The 23,926-nt window shown below is 47.6% G+C and overlaps 1 protein-coding gene across 1 annotated transcript in view; it reads right to left on the bottom strand.

Moving 5' to 3' along the window:
- The window catches only part of LOC141270983 (granzyme A-like), a 42,677-nt gene that overhangs the window by 3,809 nt on the left and 14,942 nt on the right, over positions 1-23,926 (bottom strand). Inside the window, exon 3 of the mRNA XM_073681114.1 lies at positions 557-695. Within this exon, the coding sequence (XP_073537215.1) occupies positions 557-695 (139 nt within the window). The remainder of the gene's footprint in view (positions 1-556; positions 696-23,926) is intronic.

Here is a 23,926-nt window from a genome sequence, read left to right as displayed (position 1 = left end):
AAATTATCTCAGCATCATCAGGATATGTAGAAGTTATTACCACCTAAAGTGACAAATGAAAAATGTAACCTGTTCAGAAAACCCAAAGTAAAAATGATCAATAATATACATGACATCACTTAAGTTATCCATAATTATGAGCAAACATTGTGCTTTGACAAAATATTATCATGTTATATTAAATGTGGTGACTTTATGTAGGTTGACATCCCTTTGGTGCACCCGTTACAAACATTGGCATCATATAGATATTTCTCTGGTCCATGAGATTGACCTCACTCTACAGCTCTGATATTCTGGTTTCAGCCTTGATTAACGTCCTCCACTACATCTCAATAGGGCTGATACATAAAAGCTTTTACGCCAGAAAAACTAAAGTAAGAGGTTTGGAAAATTTTTGTATGCCAGAAATGCTACTCCAGTCGCATGGAGCGCACACCACTCAGAAGAGGCACCAAATTCATTAAGTGGTGTGTGCCTCTTAATGAACTCAGTGCCTTTTCTACTCCATCAAGACTAGAACGTTACAAGAGTGTCCCATTATTTTTCTTCTTACCTCTAAAAGCTGAATGTCATTAAATCTTTGATTCTTCTCATACTTGGGGTGCTTAAAGCCTTGTTTAATTTTTACCTTATGCTGCTCATGAGTATCTGTAAGCCTGTGTGCACCCAGTATAACAAATGTAGAAGTGTCACTGAAAATAACATTAAAAAAATCATCACAGTCAGAACAATTTTGCAGAAAGATAAAGACTCGGTTGATCAATAATTATTTTACATTTTTAACCCCTTCTGCACATGGTGATTGTCTGGTTTTGCACTTCTGCTTCTTCCTCCCCTTCTTCCAAAAGCCAAAGCTTTTTTTATTATTTTTCCGTCGACACAGCCATATGAGACAGCTTTTTTTTTTTTTTGAGGGACGAGCTGTAGTTTTGAATGACACTATGTATATTAACATACAATGTACTGTAACATGGGAAAAAAAAAATCCAAAATCAGTGAGATTGAGAAAAAAATGCAATTCCGCCATTGCTTTTTGAGTTTTGTTTTTACAGAGTTCATTGTGCTGTAAAAATGACCTGACAACATGATTCTTCAGTTCAGCACAATTAGTGATACTAAACTTGTTTTGATTTTTTTATACTTATTGTGTTCATCGTGCAACAAGAAAGACCTAGAAATATGATTCTCCATGATAGTACAATTACAGTGATACCAAACTTGTATATACTTTTTTTATGATTAGTATTTGAAGTGTTTTTGATATTGTAGAATTTCTTAAGCATTTCTACACCAGTTACTTAAATTTAGTGCATTTTTTTCTGCTGTGGGTTTTGTCTCATTTTGTTATGTCATGTATTTTTTTTGGAAATTTCCTGTTACTTAGCTTTAATAACATTTTAGTCCTAAAGTCCTGTGCAGATTATATGCACTTTTCCTCTGGGGATTTTCCTCAACTCATTCACAACTATGGGTAAAATCTGCAAATAAAACATAAATTTACTTCCAGAGAAATTGACAATTAACATGGGGCGGATTTCTAAACTGCACCAGATTTCGAGACTACTCAGGCCTCTTCATCAGGCTAGTATAACCCAAAATCTGAAGAGTCACATATTTATACACAATATGGCACAGAAATAACGCAATAGATGAGACAGGTGATGAAAAGCAGTGCTATTACTATGGAGAGAGAAACATTTCTAGTAGTGTTGAGCCACCCCCGTAGTGTTCGAGTTCGGTTCGGTTCGTCGAACACCCGTGTGTTCGCCGAACTGTTCGTCGAACTGTTCGTCGAACACCTTCGAACACCGTTAAAACCAATGGCAGGCAAACAAAAACACATAGAAACACATAGAAAACACCTTCAAAGGTGTCAAAAAGCTGACAAACTGCTCAGAAGACATAACTAACACATGGAAAAGTGACAAGTACATATAGTCATGCGAAAATAAAAGAGGTGGAGGAGTAAAAGGAGGGGGAGACACAGATATAGGCATGTCATGCCCTTCTAAAATCCAAAAAGTGAGAAGCCGACACGGCCAGTCCGCTCCTGCCCGTGACACCTCCGTGTCGCCGGGTTTGTGCCAGAGCCGCGGTGAACCCTGATGGCCAGCCCCCCTCTCCCAATACTGGTGCCTGTCCGCTGGTGGGTCGAGCGAGCCCCCCTGTGGTGGAGGCAGCTCTAAGCTTTTTAATTTAAATTGTCTCTCTAATTTGAATGAATACACTTTAAATCCATTTACAAGGATCTATTGGAGGGCAAGTCTCATGCCAGCAGCCGCGTAATTCCAGCTCCAGTAGCGTCCACTAAAGCTGCTGCAGTTAAAAAGCTTTTATAAGGATCGAGCTCGGCTGTCCACCGCAAGGCATCCTACTGCCAGTCCCAGCCCCTATGCCTTGGGGTGCCTCCTGATGCTCTTCACTGAGTATCCCATGGTCCCGAAGCATTTCCTTTGAAAAAATTAAGTGTCTAAACTACAGGTGGTGTAGCTTGCTTAACAGCCGGGATAATCCGCTGACTAGCAGACACTGCTACTAGGCACAAAGTATTTCCTGGGCTAGATGCAGTTAAAAATTTGTAATTAGATACTCTCGTTGGATGCTGAGAAAGCATTCCATAGAGTCTCCTGGCACGCCATATATGATTCTCTTAAAAAGCTTGGGGTAGGGGTCTAGGGGACCCTTTTATAGCCAAAATCACGGCCCTGTATCACAATACGTCACCTAGGCTGAAGATAAATGGAACTGTAGCACCCTGAGGGCTCGGTTGCTACAGAGGTATTGCACCTCACCCAGAGGTGTGATATCTCACTCTCAGGTAAGGATGGAGTGTGGATCAGGACCCGACACCTGCATGCATTACACCACATTGCCGTGGGGCAGGGCGACCAATATGCCTCTGAGATGGGCACGACAGTCCCTGTCCCTGGCTGGAGTGGGGGGAGGGAACACTGAGGAAGGGGAACCCTGTAGTGCAGGAGCAGGGAGGAAGCAGTTCCTGGGTGCATTGAGAAGGGAGTATAAAAGGTGGGCACCATCTTAGTTCAGTGCAGAGAAGTCTGAGCAGAAGTGGCAGGGAGCAGGGGCTCTGCATGAGCTCTGCTCCGGAGGCGGGCCTAGTAACAGAGGCCCAGGCCTGGAAGAGGGAGAAGGAAGGAAGAGGAGCGGAGAAGGCTCCAGGAACGAGGAATGAAGGGATCCCAGGGGTGCGGACGGGCGAGTCGCCACCGCACGCCCGAATCCACCTGCGTGGAGGGGTCAGGCCAAAGGGGGAGACCGGTCCCCGAAACTAGTGGAGGCAGGAAACGACCCTCAGCTAGAAACCGGAGGCTGTGACATTTTATGTGGCGCAGCCCCTCGCTACACCCGCTAGGAAGGCACCACATAGGGTCAGGGAAACTGGCACCAAGTTTACCAAGAGGAGGCCCGAGGCAGCCGGACAGAAGGGTTGGTAAGAAAGGCCAGACAAAGGACACACAAAGGGGGTCCTGTGAAGCGCTCCAAAGTTATCTGGGAGTTGTCTGAGCCCCTCACCTGGTGAGCACAGTACGACGTGGGCAGCCGTTACCTGCAGACGTGGTCTGGATAATAAGAACTGTGAGTAAAGGCCCTGGACTGCATCACTGACTCCGTGTCGTTACTGCTGCTGCCCTGCACCATCACCCCCATCCTCCGCATACACTGCCCTGAGGCTATACTCCTCCCGTGGGGAGTTATGCTACGCTCTGCTGCACCCACAACACCAGCCTCAGCGGTCTGCCCTGCAGCGGCGGTTCACTCTGACCGCAATCCACGGGTGGCGTAGTCGGACATTTAAACATCAAAACCACATAAATAGTTCCGCCACTGGTTTGACCACCCTGAGCCACGGAACCAGGTCGCCGCCACGAAGACTACAACCACCAGCATCCACCAAAAAGGGTCTGGCTCCGGGTGTCCCAAGGCCCAGGGGGTGCATCAGAACATTTTCATCACCTTTCACAATCACCAATGCGACAAGGCAGGGATGTCCTCTGTCCCCTCTCTTATACATCCTAGTGACGGAGCACCTGCTCTCATCAATTCGCCATAACCCCAATATTAGGTGGATTGAGGTAGGAGGCACCGAGTACAAGTGCTCTCTATTTGCTGATGATGTCCTAGTATATATCACTCAATCACATATATCCATCCATGCTGTTATGGCTGAAATAGATCACTTTGTTACATGGTCAAATTTTAAAATCAATGCAGCGAAGTCTGAGGCCCTTGATGTCTCCCTCCCCAAATCCATATAGGATTCCATCCAGTCCAACTTTCCCTTTGCCTGGCCCTCACAGGGTATCAAATACTTAGAATTCCTATTCATAGAGACCTCTCCCATCTATGTTATCTTAAATTTGGGCCCTTTATTGAACAACTCCATACAGACCACGGTTGGCAAGTTAGAACTGTAAGATTCACTACGTGAACCACTGGTGTTTTGTGGAAAAGCACATGTACACTGCGTTCCAAATTATTATGCAAAAAGTGTTTAGGAGTGATAAGGGAAGAATTTGTTTGTTTGTCAGTTAAACTCATTGATGGTGATGTGTGTCAGGGCTCTTTATATCACTGTAAGCAATTGCAGACACCTGTGCTAATTAGTTTGGCAGGTGTGTCCAATGAAAGGCAAGACTACTTAAGAAGGTTGTCTCACATTATTAAGCAGCCTACATTTTCTGCCAAAATGGGAAAGAAAAAGGATGTGTCGGCTGCTGAGAAGCAACAAATTGTGGAGTGTTTAGGTCAAGGCATGACTACAATCAACATTGTGCGATGATCAGGATGAAGTGTCTTGGCAATCAAGAAGTATGTAGCTGATTCACAGTACACACGTGTGCGTGCTGATAAGGGCAAATTGAGGACTCTTTCCTACAGGCAATTACGTCAGGTTGAAAGAGCAGCGGCAAAAAAGCCTTGTCATAGCAGCAGACAAGTTTTTGAAGCTGCTTGTGCCTCCAACGTCCCCCGAACAACAAGATGCAGGGTCCTTCAGAGGTTTGCAGCTGTGCATACGCCATCCTGTCGACCTCCTCTATCCACTTCACACAAGCAGAAACGGCTCCAGTGGGCCAAACATTACATGAAGACTGATTTCAAAACTGTTTTGTTTACGGATGAGTGCCGTGCAGCGCTCGATGGTCCAGATGGATGGAGTGGAGGATGGCTGGTTGATGGACACCCCACGCAAACACGGCTACAGCGCCAACAAGGAGGAGGTGGAGTAATGTTTTGGGCTGGAATCATGGGGAGAGAGATTGTCGGCCCCTTTAGGATCCCTAAAGGCGCTAAAGATGAACTCCATAATGTATGTGGATTTTCTCAAACAGCACTTCCTGCCATGGTTCAAGAAGAAGAACCGTGTATTTCACAGCAAGATCATTTTTCTGCATGATAATGCACCATCTCATGCTGCACATAAAACATCTGCATCTCTGGCTGATATGGGCATAAAAGGGGACAAACTTATGGTGTGACCCCCATGCTCCCCTGACCTCTACCCCATTCAGAACCTTTGGAGCATCATTAAAAGGAGTGTCTATGATGGCGGGAGGCAGTTCACATCTAAGCAACAGCTCTGGGAGGGTATTCTGTCCTCATGCAAAACAATTGAAGCAGAAACCATCCAAAACCTGACAAATTCAATGGACGAGAGAGTTCAGAAGCTCCTTTCGAACAAGGGGTCCTATGTGAAAATGTAACATCACCTAGAATAAAGTTTTGAGTTGAAAACTGTTTGATTTCAGTTTCTAACAACCTGCTAATGCTTATAATTTCAAAAATGACCATTTTTTTGGTCTTTATTAAAATGAAAAGGTTGATCGAAAAGTTTGGGGGATCTAAGAGTGTGGCAACCCAGTAGTCATGATTACTTCGAATTCTGTCAACATGAGGGTCATGCTGCAGGTAGTGCAGCAAGAAGGCACTTATGTGTCTTGCGCATCTCGGAGCCCCAAAATTATTTTCCGGGCTAGATGCAGCTAAAAATTATTTTTAATTTTAAATCTGGTGGAGCTTATTATAGATGGCCTAATAGGATCAGTGCTGCACACTGCTACAAAGCCCAAATTATTTTCCAGTCAAGATACAGATAAACATGATTAGTAATTTTAAATCTGGTGGAGCTTATTATAGATGGCCTAATAGAATCAGTGCTGCACACTGCTACAAAGCCCAAATTATTTTCCAGCCAAGATACAGATAAACATGATTAGTAATTTGAAAGCTTAAAACGGTTGGTAGGGTGATTTTAACCAATCATCAAGCTTTTACTCTCCCCAGGATGACACAGGGGTAGAAAAGTCGTTTCGGATCCATGATTTGTTCATCTTTATGAACGTGAGTCTGTCTACATTATCAGTGGCGAGCAACGTGCGCTTATCTGTCAGCACACCACCAGCAGCGCTGAACACACGTTCAGACAGAACGCTGGCTGCGGGGCATGACAAGATCTCCAAGGCGTAAGTGGCTAGCTCCGGCCATTTATCCAGATTGGAAGCCCAAAAAGAGCAAGGGTCCAGTGACACAGTCGTGGCTTCAATGTTTACTTGGAGATACTCCTGTACCATCGTCTCTAGGCGTTGACTATGTGTCAGACTTCTTGTCTCCTGTGGCCTTGCAAAGGATGGGCTAAAAAAGTGGTGAAATGATTCCGCAAAATTGATGTTACCAGCAGATACTGTGGTTCTGTTACGGTTTGAGTGCTGAACACTTGACGGTCCCACGGTTGGCAAGTTGGAACTGTGAGATTCACTACGTGCACCACTGGTATTTTGTGGAAAAGCACATGTAAGATTCTGCAACAGTCTCTGCTGATACTCCTGCATGCGTGCATCCCTTTCTATGGCAGGAATAATTTCTGCAAATTTACTTTTGTACCGGGGATCTAACAGTGTGGCAACCCAGTAGTCAGGATTATTTCTAATTCTCACAATTCGAGGGTCATGTTGCAGGTAGTGCAGCAAGAAGGCACTCATGTGTGTTGCGCATCCAGGAGCACCACGTCCCTGTTATGTTGGTGGCGAGGTAACAATCATGCTTCCTTCCTCTGTCCTCTCCCCCCAACCTCGCACAACAGAAATGTGATCAAGGTCTCCCTCATCTGATGAGTCTTCCATCAGTTCGTCCTCCACTTCTTCCTGGGCTCCTGCACCTTCCTCACTAGTTTGGCTGCTACCATGCGCCCTGGTAAAACCATCTCCCCCACCCTCACATGCCTGCCGCCTTGGTGCTGCCGACCGTCTGGACCTTGCAGATGTTAGCCCTTCCGCATACAACTCCTCCTCCTCTACTTCCTCCACCTCCTCTTGTGCCACCACCTGACTCCGAATTCTGTTTAACATGTGCTCCAGCATGTAAATCACCGGAATAGTCATGCTGATAATGGCATCGTCAGCACTAAACATCTTCGTCGCCATTTCAAAACTGTGCAGAAGGGTGCATAGGTCCCTGATCTGAGACCACTCCTCCAGCGTGATTTGCCCCACCTCTGGATCTTGTTGGCCCAGGCTATACGTCAGAACGTATTGCACCAGGGCTTGTCGGTGCTGCCACAGTCGCTGCAACATGTGCAGAGTTGAATTCCACCGGGTAGGCACATCGCATTTTAGCCGGTGAAGTGGCAGGCCCAACGACTTCTGTAGAGATGTAAGTCGCTGAGCTGAGGGAGGCGAACGGCGAAAGTGAGCACACAGCGACCGTGCCCTCTGCAGAAGGCCATCTAGTCTGGGATAGTGGGCTAAAAATTGCTGGACAACCAGGTTCAACACGTGAGCCATACAAGGCACGTGTGTGACATTGCCCCGGCGAAGGGCCGCACCCAGGTTTGCAGCATTGTCGCACACGGCCTTCCCTGGTTTCAGGTCCAGTGGAGACAACCATTCATGAAATTGGTTCTCCAGAGCTGACCACAACTCCTCAGCTGTGTGACTCACATTTCCCAGACATTTCAATGTAAAAACCGCCTGATGACATTGAGCCCTACTGCCAGCATAGTAAGGAGGTGTGCAGGATCCCTTCTGCGCAGTTAGAAAGCTTGTGGCATGACCAGACAGGCTTTGGGTGCAGGTGGAAGACCGAGAGGAGGTTGAGGAGGCAGAAGCAGTGGAGGAACTTTGACATAAAGAGGATTGACGTACAACTCATGCGGACAGCAAGACTTGGACAGCAGCCCCTTGTCCTGCTGTCACCATAGTTACCCAGTGCCCAGTCAGCGACATGTAACGCCCCTGTCCATGCCTACTCGTCCAAGTGTCTGTGGTGAAATGCACCCTGTCACCTGTCACACACAGAGTTTCTCAAAGAAGCGGTGATGTTGTGTGCGACATGCTGGTGGAGCGCAGGCACACCTTTCTTTGAGAAGTAGTGCCGACTGGGCATCTGGTACTGGGGCACTGCGACGGACATAAGGTCTCGAAAATCCTCTGTGTCCACCAGGCGGAAAGGCAGCATTTCTGTAGCCAAGAGCTTGCAGATGGTGAAATTCAACCTCTTAGCTTTCTCATGGCTAGGAGGAAATGGTCTTTTACTTGTCCACATCAGAGGGACCGAGGGCTGGCTATTGTGCTTAGACGGGGTTGATAAGGGTGTACCCGGCAAACTGCCGGTCTGTGAGGAAGATGCAGGCGGACATGTTAGGTTGCCTTGATCCAAAGGTGGTGCTATCGATGTCGGACAGCGCTCAACACCAGCTGGTGTTACCACCTCCAAAGAAAATAATGACCTGCCAATCACGCTGGCTGTTGCGGGTAAAGAGGTGGCAGGTCTGCGCCCCAAAACAGGTGTGACTGCTGTCCCCCCAGTCACAGAGGATGAAGAGGCCGCGGATGCACAAGATATGGCAGACGGCGGTTGGCCCGGCCGGCTAGGCCGCATTGTAGCACACTGAGCTTCCCACTGCAACTTATACTTCATGTCCATGTGCCGATTCATGCATGAAGTACTCAAACTATGTATTTTTTGGCCTCTACTTAGCTTTTGCTGACAAATGTTACAGATAACACGAGTTGGGTCATCTTTATCGATCTGAAAAAATGCCCAGGCTATGCAAGGCTTAGCACCCATGCGACCTGAAGAGCCACCGCGACTTGTGGTGAGAGGCAGAGTTGTGTTTGAGGATGCAGTTGTTGATGTGCTACCAGTACTACGTCTCTGTCCAGGAAGGCGCAACCTGACCTCGTCGTCACTAGCATCTTCCTCCACCTCCTCTGCTGACCTCATCTCTTGGCTGACTGTGGGTTGACAGTAAGTGGGATCTCCAACCTCATCATCATCACCCTGTGCGTTATCACACCCGTCGTCCTCAGAGCCAACCTGTTCCTGCCCTGACAAAAAACTAAAGTTGTCGCTCCAATCAGGTATTTGAGTCTTATCATCGTCTTCCTCATTGTCTCCACCAACAGGAGTTACAGTTTGGGAATGAGGGTCTACATTATGGTCAGAACCTTCTGCGTCTGGTCCTGGATCCGACTCATAAAGATTCTGGGCATCAGTGCAGATCATTTCCTCGTCTGGATTCACAGAAGCGCTGGAGTCGACCTCTGATTCCCAGGCTATAGTATGAGTAAACAGCTCTGCAGACTCAACCATCTGTTCTACCTCATACTCAGACGGGCAGCTGGAGATTTGGGAGCTGTGAGGAAGCAAGTGCGATTGGGGTGACACCTTTGAGGACTGGAGTATTTGTGATGTTGAAGTTGATGTGGAGGAGAGCCCACTTAAAGGAGCACTTGATATCCGTTGAAGCACCTGCTGTTTTTGTGCCTCATCTGGAATTTGTAGCGATTGGCGTGGCCGTAAGAAAGGGATCTTATCACATTGTCCGCTAAAAGAAGTAGACATTTTAGTTTGGCTGGAAGATGGTCTTTCTTCTGCAGATGTTACTGTTGCTTTAACACCTACCCCACGGACACAACCTTTTTTCCCCTTCCCATCACGCCTATTCCCCTTTCCACCAGCAGCAGGCCTTTTTCCACTCATTTTGGTGGTTAACTAATTCACAACTCTGGAGTTGTTTGCACAAAAAAACAATGGATGGGAACCGAGCAGAGCTGAGTGGCCAAACTGTGGTATTAGGCCAAAACTATTGGCTGGGTTAGTTGCAGAAAAAAATTATATTCAATTTGCAACCTGATGGAGGTCTGTATAGATGGATTAATAGAACAAGTCCCACACACAGCTAGAAGCCCAATATTTTTTCAGAGCTAGATGCAGAAAAAAATATATTCAGTTTGCAACCTGATGGAGGTCTGTATAGATGGATTAATAGAACAAGTCCCACACACAGCTAGAAGCCCAATATTTTTTCAGAGGTAGATGCAGAAAAAAATATATTCAGTTTGCAACCTGATGGAGGTCTGTATAGATGGATTAATATAACAAGTCCCACACACAGCTAGAAGCCCAATATTTTTTCAGAGGTAGATGCAGAAAAAAATATATTCAGTTTGCAACCTGATGGAGGTCTGTATAGATGGATTAATAGAACAAGTCCCACACACAGCTAGAAGCCCAATATTTTTTCAGAGGTAGATGCAGAAAAAAATATATTCAGTTTGCAACCTGTTGGAGGTCTGTGTAGATGGATTAATAGAACAAGTCCCACACACAGCTAGAAGCCCAATATTTTTTCAGAGGTAAATGCAGAAAAAAATATATTCAGTTTGCAACCTGATGGAGGTCTGTATAGATGGATTAATAGAACAAGTCCCACACACAGCTAGAAGCCCAATATTTTTTCAGAGCTAGATGCAGAAAAAAATTATATTCAATTTGCAACCTGATGGAGGTCAGTATAGATGGACTAATAGAATGATGCTATGCCCAAAAGATTTTACTTCACTAGGTGCAGTAAAAAAATTGGTATTCTATACACAGGTGGTATATCTTGCAACACAGATAGGCTACTCCACTGACTAACACACTCTGCAATAGGCCAAAAAGGATTAGCTTTGCTAGATTCAGCCAAATGCTGTGAAAAAAACTTGCACAGCACTGGCACAGACCTGCCTGGCAAAAACTGATAGGAACTGATGTAACCTAGTCCTGAAAAGGACTCCAATTACAATTAGTCTTTACTCCCACAATCTATCTATTTAAGAGCACAGACCTGCCTGATAAAAGTCGTAGGAAATGCTGTAACCTAGTCCTTAAAAGGACTGCAATCACAACTATTCCCTACTTCCAAGCTATCTGTAGATTTGTGCGAAAATTGGCTTGAAATTAACAAGGTATAGCGCACACAGCAACAGCGGTGCCGTCTAACACGCAGCTGCAGCAGTGAGAAAATGGTGGCGACGGGGAAAATGGCTTGGTCTTATAGGGCAAGGACATGTGACATACACTGCCAATGACACATGCCCTTGCTTGTGTGAAAAAAAGCACTTCGCTCCGTGTGTGCGCTGCTGATAGGCTGACAGATTGCACCTCCCCACTGCAAATGCGGGAAAGAGAAAAAAAAATGGAGATCTTCATTGTTCCTGCAGAGATCCATCCCCTGCCCCTCCCCCCACCCCGCTGTACACTCAAACTGCGTATTAACATTAATTTTCATCATTACTGAGAAAAAATCCATTTATGATTTTGGTGCACGAACAGTTATCGAACATAACCTCGAACAGCCGAATTTTTCTCAAATTGTTCGTGTTCGCCGAACGGCTCGAACACCGCCCAAAACAGCTCGAATTTGAGATTGGCGAACAGTTCGAGTAGAACAACGCTCATCTCTAATTTCTAGCTCTAAATATTTTAGCAGTTCATAGATAAGGGCTGTGAAAGTTTTATTGTTTGGTGCAATGTTGTGATGACCCCACAAGTCTGATGGCCACATTCCTTAGTTGATGTAGAATGACATAAATCCATGCAACACATTCATTCCTGCTCTGAAGGTGTCAAAGGTCACCATTAGTTTATATTCCGAGATTCTCCTTTCTCTCTGAGATTTGAAGTTACCTTTTAATACCAGTAATTTCATGTCTTTGATGCTGTGATTAGGGGAACCAAAATGCTTGGCTACAGGTAGCTCTATTCTTTTTTCTTTTATTGTGTGGTGATGATGATTCATTCTTGTCCTAAGTTTTGCCCCATCTCCCCTACATACAGACACCCAGCTGGACATTTGGTACACATAATTAAGTACACTACATTAGATGTGATACAGCTGAAAGTACCTGGGATCTTGTAGTCCTGATGTCAGTTAGGTATCTTCATCTTGTCTGTGGTCATGATAAACGGACAGGTTTTACATTTTTTCTGGTTGCAAGGAAAGGTACTTGTAGCTGGTGGAGATGACAGGGAGCTTCTGACAATGATGCTTCTTAGATTTGGGGGCTGCCTGAAACACAGAGGTGGAGGTTCTGGAAATATGGATTGTAATCGGGCATCTTTTTGTAGTAAAGGTTGTAGTTTCCGTGCACCTCTCCTTAGCGCCTCCAGATTTGGATTGTAGGTGACTACTAGAGACACCGGGTTGCTTTCGTGTTTGATTTTGTAATATAGGAAATGATTCCTTGATATTCTGGTGGCTCTTGTAATCTGGTTCTCAATTGTTCTTGGAGGGTAGCCCTGATTCAAAAAAGTCTTTCTGAGGCCATCAAGGTGTTTGTCTCTATCCATAGGGTTGGAACATATCCGATTGTATCTGATGGCTTGGCTGTAGACAATGGAGTTTTTTATGTTTCGGCTGGAAACAGTCCCATTTAAGATATGTTGGACGGTCGATTGGCTTCTGGTACAAGGATGTCTCTATTTCATTATTCTGTAGCTTGATGATGGTGTCCAAAAAGTTAATTTCAGTACAGGAGTAGTTGAGTGTTAGGTTGATGGTGGGATGAAATCAAAGTGTTCATGGAACGTCTTCAGCTGTTGCTCACACTCCATCCAGATGATTAAAATATCGTCAATGAAACGATAGTAGACCAGAGGCCTGATGGGATATGAGGACAAAAAGTCACTTTCAAGCTTGGCCATGAAAAGATTTGCGTACCGTGGAGCCATTTTTCTTCCCATCGCTGTACCAGTCTCCTGTAGATATACTGTATGTTGTTATCAAATTCAAAGTAATTGTGGGTGAGGATGAATTTTGTAAGTTTCACCATGGAATCAGCATCAATTCCTGTATTTTCCATGAAGATTTTGCAGGCATTTAATCCTTCATGGAAAATACGGGAATTGATGCTGATTCCGTGGTGAAACTTACAAAATTCATCCCGTGGGATTGCTCCGCTGACGTATTTTGTAGCTGGATTGCTCCGCTGACGTATTTTGTTGCGGGATTGCTCCGCTGACTTATTTTGTTGCAGGATTGCTCCGCTGACGAATTTTGTTGCGGGATTGCCCCGCTGGCTATTCTATATGTAATGTGTATATATAGTGTCCTCTATAGATATATATATACACGTGGTCAAAATTGTTGGTAACCCTCGTTTAATGATAGAAAAACCCACAATGGTCACAGAAATAATTTGAATCTGACAAAAGTAATAATAAATTAAAAATCTCTGAAAATGAGCAAATGAAATTCAGTCATTGCTTTTCAACCCTGCTTCCAGAGAATTTTTAAAAATATTAAACTCATGAAATAGGCCTGGACAGAAATAATGGTACTCTTAACTTAATATTTTGTTGAACAACCTTTTAAGGCAATCACTGCAATCAAACGATTCCTGTAACTGTCAGTGAGACTTCTGCACCTCTCGACAGGTATTTTGGCCACTCCTCATGAGCAAACTGCTCCAGTTGTCTCTTGTTTGAAGGTTGCCTTTTCCAGATGGCATGTTTCAGCTCTTTCCAAAGATGCTCAATAGGATTTAGGTCAGGGCTCATAGAAGGCCACATTAGAATAGTCCAATGTTTTCCTCTTAGCCATTCTTGGGTGTTTTTAGCTATGTGTTTTGGGTCATTATCCTGTTGCAAGACTCATGACCTGCGAATGAGACCAAGCTTTCTGACACTGGGCAGCACATTTCTCTCTAGAATCCCTTGATAGTCTTGAGATTTCATTGTACACTGCACAGATTCAAGACACCCTGTGCCAGATGCAGCAAAGCAGCCCCAGAACATAACAGAGCTTCCTCCATGTTTCACAGTAGGGACAGTGTTCTTTTCTTGATATGCTTCATTTTTCTGTCTGTGAACATAGAGCTGATGTGCCTTGCCAAAAACTTCCATTTTTGTCTCATCTGTCCATTCTCCCAGAAGCTTTGTGGCTTGTCAACATGTAGTTTGGAAAATTCCAGTCTGGCTTTTTTATGATTTTTTTCAACAATGGTGTTCTCCTTGGTCATCTCCCGTGAAGTCCACTTTGGATCAAACAACGACAGCTGGTGCGATCTGACACTGATGTCCCTTGAGCTTGAAATTCACCTTTAATCTCTTTAGAAGTTATCCTGGGCTTTTTTGTTACCATTCGTATTATCCGTCTCATTAATTTGTCATCAATTTTCCTCCTGCAGCCACGTCCAGGGAGGTTGACTACAATCCCATGGATCTTAAATTTTTGAATAATATGTGCAACTGTAGTCACAGGAACATTAAGCTGCTTGGAGCTGGTCTTATAACCTTTACCTTTAACATGCTTGTCTATAATTTTATTTCTAATCTCCTGAGACAACTCTGTCCTTTGCTTCCTCTGGTCCATGTTGAGTGTGGTACACACCATGTCACCACACAGCATAGTGAGTATCTGTAGCCCTATATACAGGCCCACTGACTGATTACAAGATTGTAGACACCTGTGATGCTAATTAGTGGACACGACTTGATTTAACGTCCCTTTTGTTACATTATTTTCAGGGGTACCATCATTTCTGTCCAGGCCTATTTCATGAGTTTAATTTTTCTTTTTTAATTCTGTGGAAGCAGGGTTGAAAAGCAATGTCTGACTTTCATTTGTTCATTTTCATAGTTTTTTAATTTATTATTACTTTTGTCAGATTCAAGTTATTTCTGTGACCATTGTGGGTTTTTCTTTTATTAAACGATGGGTACCAATAATTTTGACCACGTGTGTATATATAGATATAAGTAGAATATATATACATACAGTATATACATATATATATATATATATATATATATATATATATATATATATATATGACTCGCCCCCTGGGCCGTGGGGCACTCGGATCCGGGCAGTGGGGGAACGATGGGAGTAGTAGTGGCAACCCTGTTCCGTGGCTCAGGGTGGTCAGGCCAGTGGTAGTCCGTTATGTGCTGATGTTTATGTCCGACTACGCCACCCGTGGATTGCGGTTATTAGGAACCGCCACTGCATGCAGACCGCTGGGGCTGATGAGGTGTGCAGCTAGGGTAGTGTGACTCCCCACGGGAAGAGTGCGGCCCCAGGGCAATATAATGGATGTTGGGAGTGATGGTAGTGAGAGTCCCAGTGCTGATAGTGCTGGAGGAGCAAGGAGCACGCAGACAACAGGTTGCAGTCCAGGGTCTTTACTAGAACAGGTAAATTGACCCACAAACAGTCCCAGCTAGGAGGGGACCTGGATGTCTGAGAGCAACGGGGAAATTGGCCCTGGTCAGGGTGAGGGTGTAGGCCTACCGTGCTTTCTGCGCTCCTTCTGGCTATCTCCTCGTTATAGGGTAACAGCCCACGGTTCCGAGCTTTCCGTGTATTCTCGCCTGTATGGCCTGCGACGTGGGTTCCTTTCTGCTCCCAGCCTTGTACGGCTTTACTGGTCCCTTCTGTTGTGGCAGGGCCTCCAGGCTTCTTAGGCCAAGGAATATACAGTCCCCTGCGAACTGGTTATCTGCTGGGGGATGTGGAATCCTTCCAACCTCAGACACCAAAGTCTGGTAAATTAAGTCCGTGATCTGCCAAGACAGGCTCTCTTCGCCTCTTGTCTCTGGCTTGTGGCTCTCCTCCTGCCACACTTCCTCTTAGGTGCAATACAACTGTCTGTCCCTGCTCTGCTCTGGGACAAGTCTCAGTCCTGAGACAGGCCGTCAAGTTCTCTTCTAACCCTGCCCCCAGTACCAGCTTTTATAGGGGCAGCCAGCTCCCCCTACTGGCCTGAGACAGGAGGCATTGCATGCTAATGTTCCCCTGACCAGAGAACCTCCCCCTTGCTCTCAGACACAGCTTTATTTACACTTGTGGCATCCAGGCCAGGGTGACACATTCCCCCCTAGTAAAATTTAGTACTCCGGGACTAAACAATAAACAAAGACAATATGCATAACCATAAAACATTAACAGACAGACGACGCACAGCTTGAGTTCTTAAGGTCACAGTGTGGTCTGTGACCGGGTGTCCATATCACCAGCACAACGGGTAGCCTTAACCAGGTGGGGGTCTGTCCTACCCCAAGTCCTTCACAGTCTTAGTTCATTCCTGGGTTAGGCTCCGAACGCAGTCCATACAAGGTCCCGGTTATAAAAAGTCCATAACCTTTGAGTCCTTACGGTAGCTGCAAGAAACTGAAACACAGAATTACCAAACATGCATGTAACTTGGCAAACAATTCAACATTTGGCAACAGGGTCATTTACAATTTTAGTGCACCCTATATTCTCTAGCGAGCGGGTATCTGCCCCTTTGTGCTCCTGGTTGACCTACGTAGCCCACTGTCTGGTGGTGGACTGACCTGGCTTTCCCCACTAGCGTTAGGGGTACAGCTACCAGCTGGGTGTACAGGTAGGGCAGGCAGCTGTCTGCGGGTCCTTTGGCTTACCGAAGGCATGGCAGGCTCACTGTCAGCAGAGGGTTGACTCTCCTGGGCTGCTGGTACAGGCTCTTCTGCCTCTGGATCCGCTTGCTCCTCTTCACCTTCCGGCTCTGGTGTTGGTTGTTGCTGTGCCGGTTGCAGGAAATGCAGGACGGGTACCACTATGGCATCATTTATGCGAGTCCAGGACTGAGGGAACTCTCCGAGAACGGTGCTGATCATTTCTTCCTTGTCCTCTGCGGGTTCAAGGTCACTCTGATCCTCTTCTGCACTACGGAGTTGCTTGGGGCACCTTTTGAGGTGGTCTCTGGAGATGACACTAGTGGTTTCTCCTCCGTCCTTGGTGATTACGCACACCTTTGGGTTGTCGTGGTCAGACTGCAGTATGGTGTAGGGTTCCCTTTCCCACTGGTCGTCCAACTTATGTAGCCTTCTTTTTCGCTTTAGGACTTGCTCACCAGGTTCTAGGGGACCAGCAGGGGCGTGTTGATTGAAGAGTTTTTCTTGCCTCTCTCTCACCTGGGCCAGGCTCTTCTCCACACTCTCCTGTACCTTCTTATACTGCAGTTGCCTTTCCGTATCCCAGTCCGCATCCGGGGAGGTGTCCTCAGGTATTAGGACTCCCATCTCCAGGTCTACGGGCAGCATACCTGGTCTGGCTCGCACCAGGTAAGCCGGGGTGCAGTTTGTAGCATTCACCGGGATATTGTTGTATAGGTCTATCAGGTCCGGCAGTTTTTCTGGCCACAGGCTGCGTTCCTCCAGGGGCAACGTCTTCAGGAGATCAATGACTATATTGTTCATCTTCTCACACATCCCGTTGGTTTGTGGGTGGTAAGGCGTTGTACGAATTTTCTTACAGCCATAGAGGTTGCAGAACTCCTGGAAGATTTCAGCCTCGAACGCTGGACCCTGGTCTGTCAGGATCTGTTCCGGATACCCGTGTGGATGGCAGAAGTATTGCTGGAAGGCTCTGGCCGCTGTTTGGGCTGTCAAGTCCTTTACTGGGACCACCACTAGAAAACGGGAATAGTGGTCCACGATTGTCAGGGCATAGATGTACCCTGACCGGCTGGGAGCCAATTTGACATGGTCCAGAGCTACCAGCTCAAGAGGCTGTGTGGTGATGATGGGCCTCAAGGGTGTCTTCTGGCTGGCACGGTCCTTCCTCCTTAGGTGACAAGGGCCACAGTCTCTGCACCATTTTTCTACAGCTCCTCTCATACCGACCCAAAAGAACCTTCCTCTTAGTAGGAACTCCAGTTTCTTCCAACCAAAGTGTCCCGCTCTGTCATGGTAAGCCCCCAGGACCATAGCTGCATCTCGCCTTGGGACCATGACTTGCCAGGTCAGCTCATGCGTCCGGTGGTTGACAATCCTTCTGCACAACTTGCCTTCGTAGAGGAACAGCTTGCTCTTCTACTTCCATAGCTGCTTGGCTTAATCTGGGGCATCTGGATCTAAGCGGGCATCTTCCCGGGTCAGCAGATCTTTCACCAGGCGGACTGCAGGGTCACTATCTTGGGTCTCAGCCCAGCTGTGGTGAGGTAGGAGATTGATCATCACGGTTGTTAGATCCTCCTCCTTCACGCGGTGGGAGTGTTGAGTGGCTCCATACCGGTGAAACGCGGGGAGTTCTACCTCCTCCAGCTCTTCTGGGTCTTCGTCACCTGCAGGTAAGTGAGGCATTCTTGATAGGGCATCCGCGTTGGCATTGGTTTTGCCTGCCCGGTACTTGATCACGAAGTCATAGTTGGAGAGACGGGCCATCCACCGCTGTTCCAGGGCACCCAGTCTGGCATTGTCCAGGTGTGTCAACGGGTTGTTGTCCGTGTACACAGTGAATTTTGCGGAGGCCAGGTAATGCTTGAAGCGTTCCGTCACGGCCCACACCACCGCCAAGAATTCTAGCTTGAAGGAGCTTTAATTCTCCCGGTTCCTCTCGGTTGGCCTCAGCTTCCGGCTGGCGTACGCGATCACCTTTTCTCTGCCCTGTTGGTTTTGGGACAGTAAGGCTCCCAATCCCACATTACTGGCGTCCGTGTGGAGAATAAAAGACTGACCATAATCAGGGTAGGCCAGGATTTCATCCCCCGTGAGGGCCATCTTCAACTGGCGGAAGGACTCCTCTTCCGGTTTATCCCACTTGAAGGGTGGCTTTTGACTTCGGGACTTAGACTGTCCGATCAGGAGGTCCTGCATAGGAGCTGCCATCTTAGTGAACCCGGGGATGAACCTTCGGTAGTAGCCTACCAACTCGAGAAACTGTCTCACCTCTTTGATGTTCGAGGGGCTTGGCCAGCTCTTGATTGCCGTGACCTTGTCAGGGTCGGGAGCTACTCCTTCCGCACTTACCACATGCCCTAGGTACTGGACCTTTGGTTTCAGCAGGTGACACTTCGATGGTTTCACCTTCAGGCCATAGCCTGCCAGGGCTTCGAACACCTCAGCCAGGTGTTTGAGATGGTCCTCGTAGGTCTTCTAATAGACGATCACGTCGTCCAGGTAAAGGAGGACCATCTCGAAGTTTCGGTGCCCTAGACAGCATTCCATCAGCCGCTGGAAGGTCCCGGGTGCGTTGCAGAGCCCGAAAGGCATACAGTTGAATTCGCTCAGTCCCATCGGGGTGGTGAAGGCGGTCTTCTCCTTGTCAGCCTCTGCCACAGGAACCTGCCAGTACCCGCTAGTAAGGTCCAAAGTAGAAAAGAAGTTAGCTGATTTTAGTGCGGCTAAAGACTCCTCTATTCTAGGCAGCGGATATGCGTCTTTGTGGGTGATACGGTTGATTTGTCTATAGTCTACGCACATTCTCATGGTGCCGTCTTTCTTTTTCACCAGAACCAAGGGGGCTGCCCAGGGGCTACAGCTATCTCTAATGACCCCAGCTTCCTTCATTTCTCTTCATTTCATTTCAATTTTCAATCACGTTAGTACCCACAGTTATTTTAGGGTGACTTTCACGACGGTCAATGTCCACAATAATTACTCCCTGTGCCGGTAGTTCAACTTTACCAATTTTAATGGTCATCTCCTTGAACCCCATCTGCGGCACGGGCAAGCCATTACTGGCGATGATGCTCAAGTTACTGTCTGGATACCGTGTGATATCAGCATCAGTCCAATACTGCTTAAAAAGTACATAAGGGATAGTGGTTACTTGTGACCCAGTATCCAGCAAGGCGCTCATGGGGATACCGTCCAGCACCACGGGTAAAACTGGGCGCCCCCCAACGTACTTATCACGCTAATTATAAGGGCCTGGTGATATTATGCCTGGGGGTTGGCCCTCTGCCCCAGGTTGGACCCGTTTAAATTACAGTACCTGGAAATGTGTCCGGGCTGGTTTCATCGACGGCAAATGGGCTGTCCATCCTCTGCGTAGCGGTCTGTGGGCCTCCCTCGGAACGATGGGATCCACCTCTGTCGACGCCACGGGACATCCTCCGGACTTGAAGCCGACTCGATGGGTCTTGACGGGTCCACTTGCAACGCCTGGACGGTCCTGGTCAACGCCTCGACGCTCCTGGTCAGCTCCTGGACTTGGTGGTGCAGGTCTTCGATGGGGCTTGGTTCAGGGCCTGTGCATCAGCCCCCACGGGGTCCATAGAGGAGGGCGCCGCCCCCTGGTGGTAGGTGAGAGCAGGGCGCCGGGGGTTTATAGCGCCACTGGTTGCAGATTCACGGAGCACCCTTATGGCCCTGTCCTTAAATTGGGCAAAGGTCAGGTCGGGGTTCTGAAAGAACATGAGGCGCAGTTGGGCCCTGTGGGCGTTAGACAGCAGACCTTCTATGAATTGTTCTGTTAGCAGCTTATCCGTTTCCTGCACACTGCCAGGGTCAGTTTGTTGAATAGCCCTCAAGGCTTCATGCAGATTTAGGGCATAGTCTCTGATGCTGTCCTGTGCCCGCTGTTTACATCCATAGAACCTCATTTTAATTTCAGCGGAGGTACGTGTGTCAAAGGTACCCCGCAGCCGGGCCAGAATACCCTTCACAGTCCTTTTCTCCTCAGTGGGCCATGATTTTACCTCCCTTTGGGCTGCGCCAGTTAACTGCCCTGTCAATATGCTGACCTTCTGTTCCTCTGTCAGGGGGTAAAGCTGGAACAAACTGTACAGCCTTTCCTTAAAGTCAGTTAGGGCATGGGGCTCCCCTGAGTACTTGGGCATCCAGGCCGCTCCAGGGATGTAGGGCAGGGAAAAGGGCATCACCGCTGCTGCAGCTGCGTTGGTGGTAGTGGGCGCCTCTGTGTCCGACATCTTTCTCCCCCCTAGTTAAGCGTGGCCTACCTTCCGGCGATCCTCTTCTGTAGGCCGCGGCTCCGCTGCTGCTGCTATGGACGAGGACCTGGCGTCGCGTCTTGATGACGTCAGCGTCGCTCTCTCTCCCTTCCAGGACCTTGCGCAGCGTCGGTGCGTGGGGCGGAGCTTCGGATCTCGCGCGGTTTTGACGTCCACACCCCTCTTCTTCCCGCGCGGCGTCCTGAAGATGGCGTCCGATGGCGGGAAGCAGCTGCGGATGGCGGGAAGACGGCAGAAGACGGCGGGAAACGGTCCAAGATGGCGTCTGATGGCGGGAATCTGCTCCGGATGGCGGGAAACGACTCCGGACGGTGGGAAACTTCGCCACAGGTAAGTTACAAAAGTCTTTTTCAGGCACGCAGTACCCGGTTGTGGCGGGTTGGTTGCAATCCTGCCGACTACGCCAAAGCTGACTCGCCCCCTGGGCCGTGGGGCACTCGGATCCGGGCAGTGGGGGAACGATGGGAGTAGTAGTGGCAACCCGGTTCCGTGGCTCAGGGTGGTCAGGCCAGTGGTAGTCCGTTATGTGCTGATGTTTATGTCCGACTACGCCACCCATGGATTGCGGTTATTAGGAACCGCCGCTGCATGCAGACCGCTGGGGCTGATGAGGTGTGCAGCTAGGGTAGTGTGACTCCCCACGGGAAGAGTGCGGCCCCAGGGCAGTATAATGGATGTTGGGAGTGATAGTAGTGAGAGTCCCAGTTCTGATAGTGCTGGAGGAGCAAGGAGCACGCAGACAACAGGTTGCAGTCCAGGGTCTTTACTACAACAGGTAAATTGACCCACAAACAGTCCCAGCTAGGAGGGGACCTGGATGTCTGAGAGCAACGGGGAAATTGGCCCTGGTCAGGGTGAGGGTGTAGGCCTACCGTGCTTTCTGAGCTCCTTCTGGCTATCTCCTCGTTATAGGGTAACAGCCCACGGTTCCGAGCTTTCCGTGTATTCTCGCCTGTATGGCCTGCGACGTGGGTTCCTTTCTGCTCCCAGCCTTGTATGGCTTTACTGGTCCCTTCGGTTGTGGCAGGGCCTCCAGGCTTCTTAGGCCAAGGAATATACAGTCCCTTGCGGACTGGTTATCTGCTGGAGGATGTAGAATCCTCCCAGCCTCAGACACCAAAGTCTGGTAAAGTAAGTCTTTTATCTGCCAAGACAGGCTCTCTTCGCCTCTTGTCTCTGGCTTGTGGCTCTCCTACTGCCACACTTCCTCTTAGGTGCAATACAACTTTCTGTCCCTGCTCTGCTCTGGGACAAGTCTCAGTCCTGAGACAGGCCGTCAAGTTCTCTTCTAACCCTGCCCCCAGTACCAGCTTTTATAGGGGCAGCCAGCTCCCCCTACTGGCCTGAGACAGGAGGCATTGCATGCTAATGTTCCCCTGACCAGAGAACCTCCCCCTTGCTCTCAGACACAGCTTTATTTACCCTTGTGGCATCCAGGCCAGGGTGACACATATATACAGTGCCTCCAAGTAGTATTCAACCCCCTGCAGATTTAGCTGGTTGACACATGCGGAATTAACTTGGCATTGTGACATTTGTACTGTAGATCAGCCTGGAAGTGGGAAATGCACTGCAGCAACTTTTTTTTTTCAAAAACGTTAAAAGTTAATTCAGAGTGTCATTTATTATTCAACCCCTCAAACCACAAGAATTCTGTTTGGTCCCCCTAAAGTATTAAGAAGTAGTTCAGGCACCAAGAATAATGAGCTTCACATGTGTGGATTAAAGATCTCTTTTGCCAGCCTTTTCTGACTATTTAAGACCCTCCCCAAACTTGTGAACAACACTCAGACATGGTCAACATGGGAAAGACAAAGGAGCATTCCAAGGCCATCAGAGACAAGATCGTGGAGGGTCACAAAGCTGGCAAGGGGTACAAAACCCTTTCCAAGGAGTTGGGCCTACCTGTCTCCACTGTTGGGAGCATCATCCGTAAGTGGAAGGCTTATTGAACTACTGTTAGCCTTCCACGGCCTGGACAGCCTTTGAAAGTGTCCTCCCGTGCCGAGGCCAGGCTTGTCCGAAGAGTCAAGGCTAACCCAAGGACAACAAGGAAGAAGCTCCGGAAAGATCTCATGGCAGTGGGGACATTGGTTTCAGTCAATACCATAAGTAACGTACTCCACCGCAATGGTCTCCGTTCCAGACGAGCCCGTAAGGTACCTTTACTTTCAAAGCGTCATGTCAAGGCTCGTCTACAGTTTGCTCATGATCACTTGGAGGACTCTGAGACAGACTGGTTCAAGGTTCTATGGTCTGATGAGACCAAGATCGAGATCTTTGGTGCCAACCACACACGTGACGTTTGGAGACTGGATGGCACTGCATACGACCCCAAGAATACCATCCCTACAGTCAAGCATGGTGGTGGCAGCATCATGCTGTGGGGCTGTTTCTCTGCCAAGGGGCCTGGCCATCTGGTCCGCATCCATGGGAAGATGGATAGCACGGCCTACCTGGAGATTTTGGCCAAGAACCTCCGCTCCTCCATCAAGGATCTTAAGATGGGTCGTAATTTCATCTTCCAACAAGACAACGACCCAAAGCACACAGCCAAGAAAACCAAGGCCTGGTTCAAGAGGGAAAAAGTCAAGGTGTTGGAGTGGCCTAGTCAGTCTCCTGACCTTAACCCAATTGAAAACTTGTGGAAGGAGCTCAAGAATAAAGTCCACATGAGACACCCAAAGAACCTAGATAACTTGGAGAAGATCTGCATGGAGGAGTGGGCCAAGATAACTCCACAGACCTGTGCCGGCCTGATCTGGTCTTATAAAAGACGATTATTAGCTGTAATTGCAAACAAGGGTTATTCCACAAAATATTAAACATAGGGGTTGTATAATAATTGACCCACACTTTTATGTTTAAAATTTAATAAAATTCAACTGAGCAACATAACTTTTTGGTTTGTAAGATTT

This window comes from Phyllobates terribilis, unplaced genomic scaffold (assembly GCF_046119375.1).
Source record: "Phyllobates terribilis strain yellow unplaced genomic scaffold, ASM4611937v1 Scaffold_1__5_contigs__length_1240528914, whole genome shotgun sequence".
In the NCBI taxonomy this organism is placed as follows: domain Eukaryota; kingdom Metazoa; phylum Chordata; class Amphibia; order Anura; family Dendrobatidae; genus Phyllobates; species Phyllobates terribilis.
Note: the sequence above shows the minus strand (reverse complement) of the source record. Positions and strands in the feature narration are given on the sequence as shown.